At 38.1% G+C, this 18717-nt stretch overlaps 1 protein-coding gene across 2 annotated transcripts in view; it reads left to right on the top strand.

The window, feature by feature from the left end:
• Window positions 1–18421, top strand: part of ttc27 (tetratricopeptide repeat domain 27) — a 172427-nt gene extending 154006 nt beyond the window's left edge. For both annotated transcript variants that reach the window (XM_028467681.1, XM_028467679.1), the window contains 4 exons: window positions 5301–5498; window positions 8019–8130; window positions 10838–10938; window positions 15723–18421. In XM_028467681.1, coding sequence (XP_028323482.1) covers window positions 5301–5498; window positions 8019–8130; window positions 10838–10938; window positions 15723–15848 — 537 coding nt within the window. In that variant the 3' untranslated portion in view covers window positions 15849–18421. The remainder of the gene's footprint in view (window positions 1–5300; window positions 5499–8018; window positions 8131–10837; window positions 10939–15722) is intronic.
• Window positions 18422–18717: the final 296 nt, after the last annotated feature.

The raw sequence follows: 18717 nt of genomic DNA, 5'->3' as shown, positions 1-18717 counted from the left end.
GAATACACCTGGCTCTCGCAAGGCAGCGCAAAGCCAGGTGGACGTTGATGGGGCAAAACCGTGGCGCTGACACAGCGATACACATCTACAACAATGAGTGGCCCAAAGAGTGCTGAGTGTTTAATAATGAATGGACAAGTAAATACTTTTCACTGAAGTCCGGTCAAAGGCTGTATGCCTTATTATTTGCAAAGAAACTGTTGCGGTTTTAAAGGAATACAACATCCACCGTCACTTTTCCACCAAACATGCTGCTATTTTTGCTAATAACCATTATTAACAAATTATGTTGTTGGGTTTTTTCATGCAAATACCTTTTATTTATCTGAGCTACTTTTACACACACACATATATATATATATATATATATATATATATTGTGTGTGTGTGTTATGTGAGCTTTAAAGTCCCACCTGTGCCCATTGCCCCCCAAATAATCCTGACAAATAACACGTTAAAATGTGTTGAACCAACAGGAAACAAGTAATATAATATTTCATAATCAATCAAAAACTAAATTAAACTCATTATCTATTATTAAAAAAAACAAATGTAAAAAGTGCAGTAAAAAACCAAAAAAAAAGATAGAAATTCAGTACAAGTATGAAATGAACTAACAGGGAACAAGTATAATCATGTTTCATAATGCAAGTATATTTCATAAATAAATCAAAACTGAAAAACTAAATGAAATTATTTACTTGATTATTTACTAAAAAACCAAATGTAAAAGTACAGCAGTCCAAATATTCAGGAAACAAGAACACTTTGTTTACAATTTGTGCCAAAAAAGCATAAGAAAACAAAAAAGTAAATGAATGTTTTAAATCAGCTAATAAAAGTTTGTTCTGGTTCTGCTCCACTTCACGTGTCGACGTAAATCATTATGTTTGTATTTTAGTTCCACGTGACATTTTGATCCCAGTTTCATATCTACTGCAGTCTTAATTGAATGTTCTTTTAATTTCTGATACATTTTAGGATTCTAAATTTGCCTCGTAATGATCTTTACTATCAATGAAGAAAGAGTTTTTAAGAACATTGGCATGAAATTGAAAGTTTCAACCTGTCATGTCTCCATTCTCTACCACACACTTTGAGAAGCGCTGCTCTACTAACAGACCTGTCTCTCCTTAAATGTACAAATGTTTCTTTTGAATTGGGGCTAAATTTGGGTGAAAGTTGCAAATCTGTAGCATATGGTTGATTTGTTATGAAGTTTTATAAATTTGAACTTTAGACAAGAAGAAGAAGAATGTATGTATGCATCGGGTGCTGGCCCGGCCCGTCTGTCAATTTTTAAAAGTCCATGTGGCCCCTGAGCCAAAAAGTTTGCCCAACCCTGCTATAATACAATACAACACTGTCAGTGCAATGTCTTGAGGGAACAATAACAAAAATGGTGCAAAATCCAAAAGCAATACAAAACTGTGCAATCAAAAGTTAAAGTAAGTTTCAGTATAGGGGCATTTCTACTTTTCTTTTTAATAGTCAGTAACACAAATCTTAAAACCAAAGAACACAATGTGCAAACAACACAATAGAATAGAACAAGAATTAGCGGGCTTCACCTAACCAAACATTCTCCGTCAGAGAGCAGCTGTACTACGAAGCAAATTATTAACATGTTCACCTAAGACAGGTGATTTGTGCCTTGCTAAGTACGCACTCCAGTGGAAGGGGTGGGGATTGCTGCGTCAGACCAATCCCATACAGAGGAACTGTGCAGACTTATGTCACAATTGAGGAATAATTATTTAAAGATATGAAGAATTAAAATATATAATTCATATGACCAAAAACCACACTGTTGCTGCAGTATAAGCAGGAAGGTATGATTGCAGTAATTGATGACTTTTAGTGCTTAAAGTAGTGAGATTGTACAATATTCATCTGAGAAAACAGTATTAATTAATAATCTTACCCCTCCGTCTCCATGTAAACAGGGAACAAACACTTTCTATGTCATGGGTATGTGCACTACGGCTGCAGTGCCTCAGAGCCACCCAAGGCCAACAGAATACGGCACAAACCCGAATAAAGCTGATCTCTCTATCAGTGTTTGGAACAACGGCGTTCAAAATAACGGCGTTTTTTTTTCAGTAATGGGATAATATAACTAATTACTTTTTACGCCGTTAAATGCGGTGCGTTACATGTATTGATTGAATAAACTGTTATCCGAAAGCATCCCTGGCTTCTTACACAGCTGTAGTGTGGAGGTGGGTTAAAAACAAGGTGAGCGATTATGATTGGCTTAGGCGGCATCATGTGTCATGGTAGCCAATCAGAGCCAGTGTTTTTACACTGTGCCAGCACGAGGAAGTGGGTTAAAAACAAGGTGAGCGATTATGATTGGCTAAGGCGGTGTCATGTGTCATGGTAGCCAATCAGAGCCAGTGTTTTTACACATGTGCCAGCACACACACACACGCACGCGCGCACGCACACACACAGCAGATTTGATGAAGAAGCAGAGATGGCGAGCATGGAGCAGTCTGATGAAAAGTTGTAATTTTTAAGGTGGCGATACAAACACTACTTTAAATTAATTGTGGTCAAAGGCAAAAACGAGCATGTGAAGTGTACATTATATCCAGGAGCGAAGACTTTGTCAACATCCGTTGTAAGTCACTCAAAATTAATGAAATCAAATTTAACAGTAACGCAAATAGTTACTTTTATTATAGAGTAATTAAGTTACTAACTCAGTTACTTTTTGGAACAAGTAGTGAGTAACTATAACTAATTACTTTTTTGAAGTAACGTTCCCAACACTGCTCTCTATACCATACCTGTCAAGTATCCCGTTTTGGCTGGGAAACTCCCGTATTTTACCCCTTTTTTCCGCCATCTTCCCATATTAGTATTTTCCCGTAAATATCCCATATTTTAATGTAATAATAATTAAAATGTGCCTTACTAAACTGAAGGCCGTCACCAGTCTCGCCACCGGAAATGGCCTGAGTGGCAGTTCTCGCGAGATTAGTGCCGACAGCGGCAACAAACCCGGAAACGACTCAGAAGAGAGATGAATGAATGAAATTGTTCCGGCTAAAAAAAACAGAGTTTATCTTCCTAAAGAGCAGCAGGATGTGACACAGTTACACGTTCTGTTAAATTAATAACTGAGATTCCCACAGCGGAAGAAAAGACGTAAATCACTTGAAAAATCAGCCAATCACAAGCACCACAAATATACACTGCTTTCAAAAAGTGTTAAAGGATGTAAAGCCTGTAATAAATGTGTCTAATAATTCATTAGTGAATACCAGAGAACCACATGAGTGAGCATGAGAAATTATCAGAAAATATGTAATGAAAATAAAACGTTAATGTTTAACTTAAAGACAAGCAACGTGAAATTAACAGTAAATATACAATGTGGTGACTTGTATATAAACTGTAAGTATATTAAATAAACACATGTGCTTCATATACCCATTTATGTTTTTATTTAGGCTGTTTTATAATTAAGGAATTAGGGCTGGGCGATATTTTGAGATTCAAGATGTATCGAGTTTTCTATTGTGGCGATATAAAAAACTTAAATATTTCATTCATCATATGAAACAAAATATTAGTTTTAGGAGTCGCTGCTTTTACTTGTCAGAACAACATGTAAAGCTCAGTTAGATGGATTTCTGAGTGGCACATATTGTGCAACTGTTTGTTAATAAATGTCCCTGTGTAGCATTTTGCATCAGTAAATTTAACCCAGAATTGTTTTTTTGGTCAGACTTTTTTTGATAAAATTATCTAGATTTATATCATATGTCGCCATTTTGAGAAAATATATTGAGATGTGAGTTTTGGTCCATATCGCCCAGCCCTAGTTGGAATGTTCACAGCATTTCAATGTAAATAAAGGTCGACCTACCAGATTCTAATCACAATTGTATTTAGTAAGTGGTTGACAAGTGGGTATTTTAGATTTCTTGTACACCTGTCTTAAAAGATAAGGGATACTGGAGCTTGGTTGGGCGGGTGGGACGGCTGGTAGTGGGCGCCAGGGCTTCTATTTCTGGCGGACACCGGAGCACGACGCATCAATCAGCACAGAGCAAATGAAGCTAAACAGGAAATTAAGCACATATTCCGCAATAAAATATCGGGTTACTTTTCAAAATAAAACACTTCAGATTATGTTTCAAGTAACTACATCACCAAAATGTCATAATGTGTAAAAACAAAATCACATCCACTATATTGATTCCTCTCATACTGTAACTGTACTGGAAACTGCAGCAACTTTGATTTAGTTCATGTTTTACTGGTGCAGTTTTATCTCTTCTCTGTTGGCTGTTGCTAAAAAATGTGGCTATGACAAAACCAGAGAGTCCAACCTTCTAGTTCTCCTTCATTAGGAACACTGACCTGTTTAACTGTTTATTGTTGCGTTTATAACACATACATTTAACCGCGTTCTCGCGCGATTATATAAATATCATGAGAACTGCTCTGTCTCGTGACGTCACAATCCTTACACCGGAGCGCACCGCGGCGCACTCAAAACGCAACCGATGTGAGTTACCGGACAGCGGTGAAATACCGGATCGGTGCCGTGGCGCGGCGGAGACGTATCCAGTGGAAACCCCGGGTAACTAGGAGTGCAGCGCTATGACTGTCATCAGAATCTGGTGCAGGCATGAAATACGTCTCCGCTGATTGGAATTATGATCAAGTAAATCAACACTTTGAGGGAGAAGTGCAGTATAATTCCAAAGAGTGAAGCTCTATTTTTACTTGTGTTCGGCAGAAGTGTTTCTCGGCATGCGCTTATTTTGGTTCAGTGCAAAACTACAACGCCATCTGTTGGCCTGGCATGTATTTGTTTTTAATGCTTCCAGCGGTCTCATGTAAACAGAGGTAGTTTTGAAAACATTGCGGTGTGAATGTTGAACAATTTGAAAACAAAAATGGAAACAGAAGCAAAATGTTGCCATGTAAACGGGGCTTAAGTGAGGCACCCCATGGTATGAGTAGTTGAAATAAGGAGAAATTTTATGGTCTGTACTTGCTACACTGTGATTGGTCATATGCAAATTTTTCATAAAACACATGTCTTGTAACATCAATTCAGCACTCAAATCTGCACCTGTTTTTCACACAAGATTCATAAATGAGGGCTTTTGTTGCAAATGTGGAAGAATCATAGACTCAATCACTTGTAATGGTTTCATATGAACGTGGCTAAATTAAAAAAAGGGTTTTGTTAAGCTTTCCTACTTCTCAATCAGTGAGGTTTAAAAAAATCCAAAAATATTATAATTGCAGCATCTTCTGTTTTTCCATGTCAGATCATTCAGATCCTGGTCAGGGCAGTTCTTGGAAACATAAAGGACAGGCACGGACAGCCTGCAACAGCCCTCCACTGTAAAATGAAAGAGCTCCTTGGTCGAGTTAGTTCTCGTCATTGCAATGATGCTGAGGTTTGGCAGCAGTATGCCCAGCTGTATGGTGGCGGCCGGAGCAACAATCCTGAGGATGATGAAAAGGTATAGCGTTAACCTTTGATTTTTTTTTTTTAAATATTTGTTTTTTGTTCTGTTTTTAAAGTTTGCTTCTTTTAAATTAGGCCTAAGCTGTCGTATGTAATCTTAAGATTTATAAGATTGAAAATGTATTCAAACAGGCATCTTTTACACTTTTAAAAGCTTTTAAAGCACAACATCTTAAACCACACATACAAAAAGAAAAAAGAGAAGCGGGAATTGTAAAACACGAAAACACTATCAAGTGAAAAATTTTACAGTTCCAGTGGTAGAATTGTCAACATCTGTTTAGCCCATTGTCCAATCCTTGGAGTTCTACAGCTTTTCCAGTGAAGTACAATGAGTTGTTTGGCTAGTAGTATACCCAGGTCAATAAGCAAATTTGTGCCCGGAACAGCAGTACAAAATGTATTACACAATCTGTTCAAGGCAATAGGGAGAAATGTGTGCGGCTCATTTTCTTTGGTTGTGAGTGCTTCATCAACCATTAGTAGTGACGTGCCGTGACCACTAGGGCTGGGTAGGCACGTCGCAAATTGAGACCACCAATGACAATTTCATATGTTTCTGCTGGCAAGTGTTAATTCAATTCAAATCAACTTTATTTGTATAAAGCCATTTCCAACAAAGTCATCTCAATGTGCTTATCAAAATATGAAATTCATAATAAGAAAGAAAAAACCCAACAAGAGCCACATGAACAAGCATTTAGCCATCTAACAAAATCAACATTGTAAAACACCATAAAAGAAACATAAAAATGAATTAATATAGCCTCCATACTCTCCCAACAAGATATATCTCATGACACGGCAGCACATCTGTTTGTGTTGGAAACACAGAAACATGGAGAAAATGACAACAACAACTCAGGACAGCCTCAGTGAGGAGCATCCACAAAGCCAATCCTTCCTTTTGTTCGCTTTACTGTGAAAAGTGTGAAACATTTTCTGACCTTACCTTTGGTGAAGCTCTGGTAACTCAGGTGTTGGTCTCCATCTTTTAAAAGCTGTCGTTAATCCTCAAAAAAAGGTTTCTCTATTGTCTCTAGCACTGTCATCCTGCCTGTAGTGTTATCCCGCCCACTAGCTAGAGAACGTAGCAGCAGCGGTCACATGATATCAATTCACTAATGTGCTGTGAACTTACGTATAGCATTTAGCATAGCATGGTTACGCCCAAAGGCATCTCTCTACGCTGCCTTTGGATGTAAATGGTTTTCATCTTGGGGACCTGACTGCGGATGCTCAAACATGTAAAACCAAGCAATGGGAACAGAGGCAGAGGAGCAATGTGCCTTTGGGAGGGGGCGTGGCCTCCCTATACCTTACAGCGGAGTGAGACTGTGCAGCTGTTCCAGGAAATAGCACTGTTTAGTAATTTGGGCTATGAAATGCACAAAATGCGGACACTTTCAAACTTACAGGTACTGTAGGCTATTGGAAATGGAAAAATAAATAATTTATAATTATTTTATAATTAAAACAAATAATCAAAATATCAATTCACCCATGGGTAGGCACTGCCTACCCTGATGGCACGTCACTGACCATTAGCATTAAAAGACTTAAATTGAATGTTTATTTTTTTCACAAATCCTGCCCTATGTTCCTTTAACTGGAGTGATGTAAACTCTACCAACCACTTATATTGTAGTAACCTTAACCATGAGTTATTAGTTTGTTTTTGGGCTTTTATACAAACAGAATGCCATTCTTCAAGAGACAGGTTTAATGTTTGGATTCTCTGAAGAGTTTGACATCAGTAAATTATAACATTCTGAGAGTCTTTCGTGATCAAGTGTTCTAGTTTAGATTTAAGTGGTTTTAAAAGATTGTTTTGTTTTTTCCTAATAAAGTTTCAACATATGAAGCAAATCAAATGACATATCATCGGAACCAGCTAGATTTATTTTTTCACCAAACCATTTAACTCTCATTGTCTACATCCTGTTTTAAATTCCTGGTTTGGCTATATTGGCTTTCATAAACCTTTTAGTATTGTACCACACTTTAACCATCAGATTCCTAGTTTTCTTAAATAAGCTAACTTCTGTATCAGAGAAAATAAACAGAGGTAAATGTGGTCTTAAGACCTTATTTTCCCTTTCTGTCCACTGGGGAGAATCCTTTGTATTGAAATAATACCTGATGAACCCGAGTTGCGCTGACCAGTAATACTACACTATATTTGGGCATTTAAGTCCTCCATCAACATAAAAGTTTGGCAATATTAACTGAAGGTTGAGAATACCTGAGCTGTGATGAGATCCTTTTTGACCAGCAGGTCTACAAAAGATAAATTCTCTCCAAGAATTTTGGTACTGAAAATGTGTTTAATGAATACATGAATTATACATACATGAAACTTACATGAATAGGTAAGCTTGGTTACTGTATATATACTTATTGATACAAGTAGAGAGCATGACATTATTAAAGCATCAGTACAAACAAGTAAACAAAAGAGAGACAAGTCAATACTGTATAAAGAGTAGTGCTGCTTCTCTGTGGGTTTTGTCAGGCACTTCAATTCCTGTCAAAGGCTCATCGCTGTGAGGTCCAGGCTGGTGCTTTGGAGAAAGACTGTGGCCACTTCAAGGAAGTCATCCAAAGAGCGGTCCTGATGGGAGAAGGTGAGAACATTATACTGACATATTAAATGAACCTCAAAGTCTGACTCATACAAGCTTTAATCTGTATAGTAATAAACATTTTTTTTTTTTTTTTTTTTTTCAAAAAGCCCACATTATTACTGATACCACTTTTTTGGTTTTCCTTTCAAGGAATACCTAATAACCCCGCTAATAAACGAAACTGCTACCGAACATGAGTGCATAAGTTCACCCAGTGTGCACACATGCACACGGTATCCAATCAAAACGTTCTGCGCCTGCTAGCTGGCTCCATTTTTACACTGGTTCTACATTACATCAAGCGTACAATAGCCAACTCGAAACGCCAGAGTTTTATTTCCATTCATTTAAGCTACAAGTGTCTGCACTAAAGGCCTGAGGGCAGATTTTAGACCCTGGCAACACATGATGGCTGAATATCTAAACCTGAGGCTGGAAGCAGAGCAACCAATTAGGAAAACTGTGAAACAAAGAGTATATAATCTTAAAACATATTTGTGAAAAAATATATCTAAAACAAATTTTTATTTTGATGATGTTTATGCCAGCAGAGAAGGCCTTGCTGGCCCTGACGGCCCACCACTGCTTGGATGAGTGGAAACATATTTCATGCCTGCACCAGATTCTGACCACAATCACAGTGCTACACTACTACTTAAAGCTTTTTGCCTCAACCAGGGGTCGGGCTTATTAACACGGACTTGCTAGGACGCTGCCCCGTGAATGAACGGTCAGGTGATGTGTTTCAGTAACCATTAAACCGGTACTAAGCATCTATAGCATCACATGAAGCTGCTTGTCATGTTTACAGTTGTATGCAGAGTTAGTGGCTTATTAATTATAGCACCTACGTGTGCACCGCGCACGGACGGGAAGAGTCTCAGCAAGCAATGGTTTCAGGCTTAAAGAGAGATCGGCTTCATTCAGGTTTGGCCGTTATTCCCGCCGGGCTGGGTCTAACTTTGTAGGTCTGATTAAAGCAAGCCTCTGAGGCACTGCAGCCTCAGTTGCCATGCCCATGACACAAAAAATGTTGTTTCTCTGTTTACACAAAGATGGAGGGGAAGCGTTTTCAAAAACTTCACTCTGGAGCCCGTTTTTTAAAAGTTCCGTTTTCAAGCACCAAAACACCGATGCCATATAAATGGACCGCCAAACCACAACAAAACCTTTGTGATCAACGAAATAAAAAAGTTTTCGTGTAAACGCTGCGTTAATTTTACCAAATTTGCTTGGGGCTTGGAAAGGTCATCATAAACAAAATATTAAGCAGCACACTTTTCAGCCTAATTCTATTCTTTTGGCATGTTCCACATTAAAAATTGAATCAAATGAAACAGTCTTTTTTAAATCTTGTATTATAAATTTTTTTTAACACTATGTACATTGCATCAAGTAGGGTTGTCCGGATCCGATATTCATATTGGATATTGGTCCGATTTTAGCCAGAAAACGAATATCGGATTTTATCGGATCTAAAATCTCTGATATCATAACCGATATAATAATTTAATTTGTATTTATTTTATTCAATTGTAGAATACTGTAGATATTGTGTTGAAGGTTAAAATGTATGTAACCAATTGGTTATTAATAAATGAAGTGTCCTTGGGCAAGACACTGAACCCTAAGTTGCTCCCAGTGGTCGACTAGCGCCTTGCATGGCAGTGCTGTCCCATTGGTGTGTGAATGTGAGAGTGATTGGGTGAATGAGCTGATATGTAAAGCGCTTTGAGACTGCTTCAGTGTGGTGATAAGGTGCTATATAAAATCAAGTCCATTTACCAGTCCATTTAATGCCCAATCCACCAAATTTTTATAAAATTAAACAACTTTTTCTTTTATTATCACTTATTACTTATACTTGTATTTCTGACTTTTCTCTGTGGCAGCTTGATGCCATTTTTGACCGGTATTTTTTCTAAGATGCGTTGGAATGATGTGGAGTTTACTGTGGAAATTGGCAACACGTCCTCGACAATATAGACAGTGACGAGCAACGACAGTTGAGCAGCACTAACTCCTGTTGCTCTTAAATCTATTTTCATCTGTTTAGCAGGAGATGGGCCCTCAGAGTTTTGCTCGGTTGAAGTGGATGTTGTAGCAGCAGTGGGATCTGGGGCTTCTCAATGAGTTGTATTCCTGTGCTGCCTTGCTAGGTGCTTGCTCAGAGTTGAGGTGGAATTCCTTGATGTAGATACAAGTTTTCTTCCTACGCAGAGTGCAAAGCGGACGCTAATGTTTTTGTCATCTTTTTCGGATTCAAACTCAACGTAATGTCGGTACTTCCAAGATTGCTTGGACATGCTGTTTTTGCACTCCATTTTTGTGTGTGTTGTTTACCAATGATATTGTGCCGCTTGCTTCATTGACTTGAGACTACAGTGGCTGAATGGGTTATAATGCGCTAGAAAAATGTGAGACGCCCAACAAACAGCAGTGACAAGGTTTAATTTAGTAACGCAGTAAAAGCCAGCTTGGGAAAATAACTGTCATCTAATTCTTTCTTCAATTATAACCCCTTACTTTACTCGTTCATTGGGAAAAGTAATCAGATTACAGTAAAGGAAGTCCCGATACATATTTCCCTTATTAAGCATTTCCTTTGCTAGTAGAGGTTTCAACATGATACGCAGTTTTGAAAGGGGGACTTGTTTTTTCAAGCAAAATTGTTTTTTCTCTTTTTGAAATTTGTTTTCATTTTCAGTGACACTAAGCTGCATTCAGAGGAAGACAAATCCAGCAGAATCTCTTCAAATGCTCTCCTCATCTCGCCTCAGCCTCAGAAGTCTGGTCACCAAAGCCAAGGTACTCTCCACTAGCTATCGTAGAACCTGCTCATCTTCCATTTACCAAGTGACAGTTAAACATTAGTGCCATCATGCAAACACCAAATCTTTACCAGGTTATGACTTCATTCCAGTCTTTTTTTCCCCTCTTGCATCAAATTTATCATTTACAAATATAACCTATAACCTATCAGTCTTAACGACCATGGATCACACCTAAAATGCATCTTTTAAAAAAACACACTGTGGTATCAGACCCTCATGAGCATCAGGTGAAGAGTATTGTTCATGGATTCCATGATTTCTTTTTGTTTTATGCTTTGATTTCAGAGTGCAATGACACAATAAACTGAATAATCATCAGTAAAAAACTGGAAAGAGTGTGGTGTTCTAAAACTTTTGATCGGTAGTGTATATCTGCTGAAAAACTGGAATGCAACTGGTGGAAAACCGGGAGAAGATTTTAAGAACACTGAAAAACTGAGCTGTGAACTCAACTTATTGGCTGGGCTCAAGAACAAACCTGCTTACACGACAAGATTAAAGCGACAGTACCTCGGACTGAACTGGGGATTATAGACTTGCCGGGTCCTTCGGGTGACACGTGACATTGCTGGTGTAATACTCGGCTTGCGTATTCATGAGACGGTGTCATCCAGTGCTTGAAGCACCACCTCTGGTGGTCAGGAAGGATTAAATAGAACTGGTGCTTTGTGTAGCAGAACAATTACCAGAGTGAGTTCAGATAGAAAAAACAGTGAAGTAATAACTACAGGGAATCAGGGGAACTAAAAGCAGGATTGATAGATATACACATGGAAAGGTGATGGGTCCAGATGGCATACAGTACCTGTGGGGATATGGTAGAGATTCTAAGCAAGTTTGACATGATTCATCAATTAGATCGATTAAGCAATTTGTATTCCTACGATCCAACTACATCGATCTGTGTTCGGCAAGTTTGTCTTCCTGCTGACATGAATAACGCATTGGATTTAAGCAGACTTTGTTTTTTTGTTTTTTTTTAAGCACTTTTAATAATAGACATTACGGCTTTCTGTAACATCACGCGGCACACGCCAGCTGACAACAAACAAAACTGAGGGGGAAAAAACAAAAAAAATGGAGAAGCTTGTGATTGAGAAATGTAATCGACCTTTGGGGTGCTGTGTGTGGAAAACTTTGGCTTTAGCATGGACCACCAGGCCCTTCTGCAGCAGCAGCGGCGGTAGCGTTAGCTCCTTATCATTAGCCCTGTAAAAGCCTCATGATGACATCCCATCAAAATGATAAGTAGCAGATTTAACCACTGCTGATTTAACCTGAACAGATCTAGGTTGCGCTTAATGTTTTATATTAATATTGAATTATTTTTTGTTAGCAAAACATGCATGTATTTCTATTGAAAATGTATTAGAATCAGAAAGGATTTTATTCACAAGGTACAGTTTAGGAATTTAACTTGGTAGTTGCAGTGGAAAGAACACAACACACCGCGGCTGCTGTTTTTGGCGCCATCATGTTTAGATGAGAAGTGGGATAAGAACAATGGTTAAAAGGAAGGGGTAGAAAGAAAAAGAAAAAAAAGCAAAAACCAAACTAGGGCCTTGTAGGGAGGGGCAGAGTTTGGGATCATGAAAAAACTCTTCAGCAACCAACAGACATAACATTCAGTAGGAGGAGTGCCAAAGCAGAGAAGGCAAAGACTCAAGAGACTTCGCTCTCCTCTGATACAGTCAGATGTTATGGTTCAGAAGACGAGAGTTCAGCTAGGAGTTGGGGATTGGGAGGGGGAGGGTGAGGACAGAGTTTCAGATCTGTAAACATCACGGTGAGATTGAACGCATGTTTGGGCTGGCGTGTTGGGGGAGGGCAATCGGTGATAATTCACCTTGAAAGTCTCTGGTCACAGTAATCCAATATTGTAGGATCAAACCGCAATTGGCCGAAACATCCTCTCTATTCTTTCCAAGATCGATTCAATTGCATTCAAATGTTCCAAAGCAGCATCTTGCTTACTTTTGGGTTCATTCATCATTTTTGTCTGTGCCCTACCCGAACCTTCAATGATTGATTGATTAATAGATTATACTTTATTAATCCCCGAGTGGCAGCCTTCCCAAAACAGCTGCCAACATAATACAGACTTTACGATAGATCAGATAGTTTACTTTATGTACATTTATAGATTCCCTCACAAAAAATCTCAGGAATCTATGAAACCCTTACCTGTACTGTTCAGTATCCAGGTATTTGTCACACTAGTTGCATAATTATTTTGACTCAAAAGTTACTAAATGGATTTCAAGTCACTGAATCATTTTTTAATCGAATTGAAATTAACCAATACTAGTACAGTGCCCGTCGGAAGTATGCATTCATGTGGGAGCATAAGGGGTATATTTGCGGGTGCAATTTTCCTGGTTTAATTCTATATGAGATGTTCATGACTTCATAATCTTTTATATTTTTTTTGTTTGTAACGTATGTTTTTTGGAGTCATGTGTATTTATGTATCTTTCTGTTGTCTTTTTGTGCGTTTTTTGTATATTTATTGTTTTGTTGCCATTGTAGTGTGATTCTGGAGTCATTTTGTGTGTGTATATTTAGTTTTATGTATTTTTAGTATAAATATTTAGTTTTATTTATATTTAGTATAAATATTTAGTTTTGTGTATTTTGAGCCATTTTCATATTTTTGTTGTATTTTTCTGTAATGTATGTTTTTTTAAGTCATCATTGTGTATTTTTTTTATCTTTCTGTTGTCTTTTTGTGCATTTTTTGTATAGTTATTGTTTTTTGTTGCCATTGCAGTGTGATTCTGGAGAAATTTTGTGTTTGTTTTTTGGTGTAGTTTTGTGCATTTCTGTTGTCATTTTAGTGTATTTTTTGTATAAGTATTTAGTTGAGTGTATTTTGAGTCATTTTCATATTTTTGTTGTCGTTTGGTGTATTTTTCTGTAATATACGTTTTTTCTCTCTCACACACGCGCTGCAGAGAAATTTGTAGCTTTCAACACAGCAGCCATTGCCGTCAATCACTTCCGGGTGAGGTCTGTCCGGTCTAAATAGCGTACGGTCAAACTAACGTTTTGAAACGACGTCGTCACCAAATAAAAAAAGGGGTTTATTTTCGGGTACAAAATAAAACAGCGTGTGCTATTTCCCTGGTTTAATTCTTTGGGACATGAACATGACAAATGTTTGTTTTTTTTACTCACTTTTATATTTTTTTGTTTGGTGTATTTTTCTGTAATATGTGTTTTTAGGTGTCATTATGTGTATTTGTGTATCTTTTCATTGTGTTGTTGTGCATTTTTTGTTTTGTTATTTGTTGCCATTTTAATGTAATTCTGTTGTCATTTTTTTTTCTATAAATATTTAGTTTTGTGTATTTTGATTCATTTTCATATTTTTGTTGTATTTTTCTCTAATGTATGTTTTTTGGAGTCATGTGTATTTTTTATTCTTTTAGTTGTCTTTTTGTGCATTTGTTGTGTTATATTTTACTCATTTAGTATATTTAAATAAATAAATAAATACCGTGTGTGTGTTGCGTGAAATGTTGAGACTAACCAAACTCCATAGTGATTGTAGCGCCAATCAGAAAAGTAACAAAACTGCGCAAAACAAAACGTAAAACTCCAAACTACACGAGTGAGTAAGTAAATTGAAGTATTACCTACAATTCGGCTGTCTTTTTTTTAAAAACAAAAATCATTTTTTACCTTCGAACCGAGTGGTAAAAGCTTAGCTTCCATGCACGGCACCACAGAGAATCTGCAGTTTTCCAGATGGAGTATTTAACGGGTTGAGTTCAATACTGACTCTAGTGAAACAGCGCGTTATTGAGCAACAGTTATTTGGTTTAAACAATGGGAAACATGTCTGCAGAAGACTCACCAGTGGCTGATGGTTTCAAATGATCTATTCAGAGAGCTCCCGTGTTTCGGTCTAAACTATCTTCTTGTCTCTCACTCGTGTGTATGCAGTCTGTGTCTGCTTTGCTGTGTGCGCAGCGATTGGCTCTGGCCACACACGTGACTCTTGCTCGTGTGAGGAGCTGTACAGTGAAATAGATATAGATGGTGCGCTAGCGCCCCCTCACACCCTGAGGTCAAAAGTTGAATAGGTTTCATTTCGGGGCAGTCCAGAAGTGAAATAAAAATAAACATTTTGAAATGACCAAATTACTCCAAAATAACAGATACACACACTCTGGGTATTTGGAACCCGTTGACCAAGTTTCAGGTCGAACTCGCACCTCGTCGGGGAGATATTTGCTACACACGCACACAGACGTTTCTTGCTTTTTAGATAGATTGTCCATTAATCGGCAATGGCGAATCAAATTGTTGCTAAAAAGGAATAATTACACCCCTAGCTGCAATAGATTAATTGGTAGAAAGTAGATTAATTATTAAGAAAGGGAAGGTTTAAAAGCAGCCATGAAGGTTTGTATGCAGAAAAAAAATGAAATAAAACTCTAGAAGTGTCAGGAACTTTTTAGGTTTTCATTCAGAGTGATCAAGGTTGACAAGATAAAAAATAAGAAGATCAGAGGAACAGCTGACATGGAAAAGTTTGATTTAGAGAGGCCAAATTAAGTAGATACAGTATGTACCTGTAGTTAGTGGTTTCTATCCTTCACATGAACTGTCTAATGATGAGCATGTTTAAAGAATTTTGAAATTGAGAAAAGTATACATTTTGTAATGGTTAAGCTATATGAAATTATGTGAAAACAATCTGCTATAAAGGACCATAAAAAACACATCTAATCTGCTCATTGTGCCTTTCAGCAAATGCACACAGATGTGGCTACTGGTGTAGTCCACACTGAGCTGCAGGATGACATCGCCAATCTGGAACATCTCATCTCTGAGCTGCAAAAGCTAAGCACAGAGCTTTGTAACCAGTCACAGTGATTGTCCCCTTGAAGCACCAAGAGCAGAAGCCGAGGCTCTGAGCATCTCAGCCAGACTCCACTGGCAGTCATGAGAAACCCATGAAACATTGAGTCAAACTATTGGGGAATGTCTAATAAATTTCTTACTCTTTTTTTTTTTTAAGCCTTCATATCAAACTGCTAATAATGACAGAATAAAAAAAAAAAAATCAATGTAAACCTTTGTTTGGGGTTTGTTACTTTTGAAGATAAACACAATGTTGTCAGGATCTCCCCTCCTCCACTAAATGCTCAATCATACTTGGGTGTACTCTTTCTGGTGAAACAGAGCAGGAGAGATTAAGATGAGCTTTGAGGAGAGACTGGCAGACGAGCTAAGAAAGGACCGCACCTTTAAAACACATTCCAGGAAGAGTACAGCGAAACGCTCAAGATTGTGGGAAATGTAGGATTTTACTGAAAACTATGTGGTGGTGCGCTCAAGTATGAAAGCTCTGAGGAGTGCAGACAGTCTGTGCGGAGTCTTCTTCGCGTACTTTCCGCCTGAGTATGTGGGGGCTTTTGCATTCCTTTATTTTTAGTTTTCCAACATGAAGTTAAAAAAAGAAAAGTTACAGTTGCATGAGAAAAATATGAAATGTCATCTTTAGGAGAGACTTCTGGTGAGAGATTGAAGATGCTCACGCTCTTGGTCAATTTCAAGAAAAAACCCCCCAATAAAACACGAAAACTTAATCTGCTAGAAGCCAACATGACCTAAATGAAGTGAGGTTCGAAGCAATAACAAGAGAAAAAGAAAAAATACAGCAAACCCTACCAAAAGCAACATGGAAGAAATGGAGGCCGGCGGCGAGGAGGGGGACTTAAACGCCGGTAAAGCTAACCAAAACATAGCCAAAAGCATACAAGAACCCAAAATGGAACTTAAAGATTTTACTGACTTCAAGAACGACTTCAGGAACAATATTAAACAGGAATTCAACAGTTTCAAGATGGAGATAAATCAAAAGCCGCAGAGTATCCCTGGAGACGTTCGTAACCATGGTATGAGAACTGAAACAGAGCAGCAGTTAGATGAAAATGAGACAGTTAGCACTGAGCTAAAGGAGGCTCTGCTTTATTCTCTTAGACAACACAGACTCTTACAAGCAAAATTTATGGACTTAGAAACGAAGTCACGCCGTAAAAACATCTGTATACGGCATTAAAGAAGGCACCGAAGGGAACTCAATGCTAACCTTTAACGACAACTTTTTAAAGACACTTGAAAAGGACAGATCTTCTAATACAACAAGCACACTGGTCAATCAGCCCTAAACCACAAAACGAAGCACTCTCAAGATCTATCCTGGTCAACTTTCAAAGGTATGATATCAAAGGCAAAATACAGCCTGGGCAAAGAAGATCACATGTGAGGGGAAAATGGTGTCGTTTGCACACGACTTACCCACCGAGGTGAATAACAAACTCAGAGAATACAAAAAAATAAAGGCAATTCTCAATACACTGCCAAAATGAGAATCTACTGGGAAAACGGCCCCTGACTTTACAACAGTGCATCAGAAATGACCGAGGATATTCGGTGGGTCAACCGCGGACAACAGAGACAATTAATATGGACATTAAACTGAGTTACAAGGTACATCTTGAAATGTTGTACACAAAATTTAGCCCCCCCTCGTTATTTTTATTTTTATTTTTTAGACCCGAGCGCCACGAGCTGGCGAAGGGCCTCTTGCTCTCGTACTGGCCACACTACGAGGGAAGGGGCGAAACCTATGCGAACGCCACGTGCCCGCGGGAAGGGGCGGAGCCTATGCAAACGCCATATGCCCGTCATGAAAACACACAGAAGTAGACCATGACAAGACAAGTAAAAAAATTATTAAGACCACGTCAAAAACCCACAGGAGTCCAGAATCTTGAATTGAAAATTGCTATTTTTGCTCACGTTGTGTTTTAACGCATTTCTCCTAGGGCGTTTCACTGACGGGGTTCAAAATCGCTGAAGATCATCTAGAGAAGTGGGACACTGAAGATAATCCATGGATTTTTGATAACTTTTACAGTGTTTGCAGGGCGGACCCATGAATTTTCAGCAAAAATGACATGTTAGGTATTTGCAAGTTTCTTTGTGTTATATTAAACATTTATATGACTTTAAGACATTGTTCTTTTTATTTCTTGGTTATAAGGTAGTTTTTGTTGTGATTAAATTACCTCTTCTTTATTTTTTATACTGTTTTCCAATTTGGGGATTTTTTTGTTTCAGGCGCTTGAAAAGCCTACGGCTCCGCCTATAAATAGGCTGGGCCTGGAGCTGGGTGGAGGTCTGTTCCTGCTCCTCCACCTGCGCTTCTCTTTTTGGGGTTTAGGTATGTTTTGTTTGTTTCTGATGGGACCGGCTGTCCTGTTTTCGTTTTCAGTTGATTTTCAGGAGTAGATTGGGTTTTTTTCTTTCTTAGTTTGGATGTGGTACTGGCTTCTACGGCCCTGTATAGGGTTGGCCCAGTACCGCATCTTTTTCTTCTTTTTGGCCGGCCCACCAGGTAAATTTTGTTAAAGTTAATTAGTTTAAGGATATGGGATGGTTTGGGGTTTTTTGTGTCCTTTATTTGTGTTTAACATTATTCTGTTCTTCAGGTTCCTGAGCTTTCTTCTTTTTTTTTTGTTTAGGAGAAGTACAATAATAGTTAACAGTCATGAATAAAAGTTATAAAATCCTAATTGTTTTCCCGTGTCCTTCCTAATGTGTTCATTCCCTTTTCGGGGTGTAACATGACAAAATATAAAATTTTTGGAAAATGCTCCCATTTGCACACACAAACTACGATTTGCCTCAAATGTGACTCATTTGTTAAACCCCCGACCCTAAACCAGTTGAATGT

The sequence above is a fragment of the Gouania willdenowi genome, chromosome 15 (assembly GCF_900634775.1).
Source record: "Gouania willdenowi chromosome 15, fGouWil2.1, whole genome shotgun sequence".
NCBI classification, from domain to species: domain Eukaryota; kingdom Metazoa; phylum Chordata; class Actinopteri; order Blenniiformes; family Gobiesocidae; genus Gouania; species Gouania willdenowi.
Note: the sequence above shows the minus strand (reverse complement) of the source record. Positions and strands in the feature narration are given on the sequence as shown.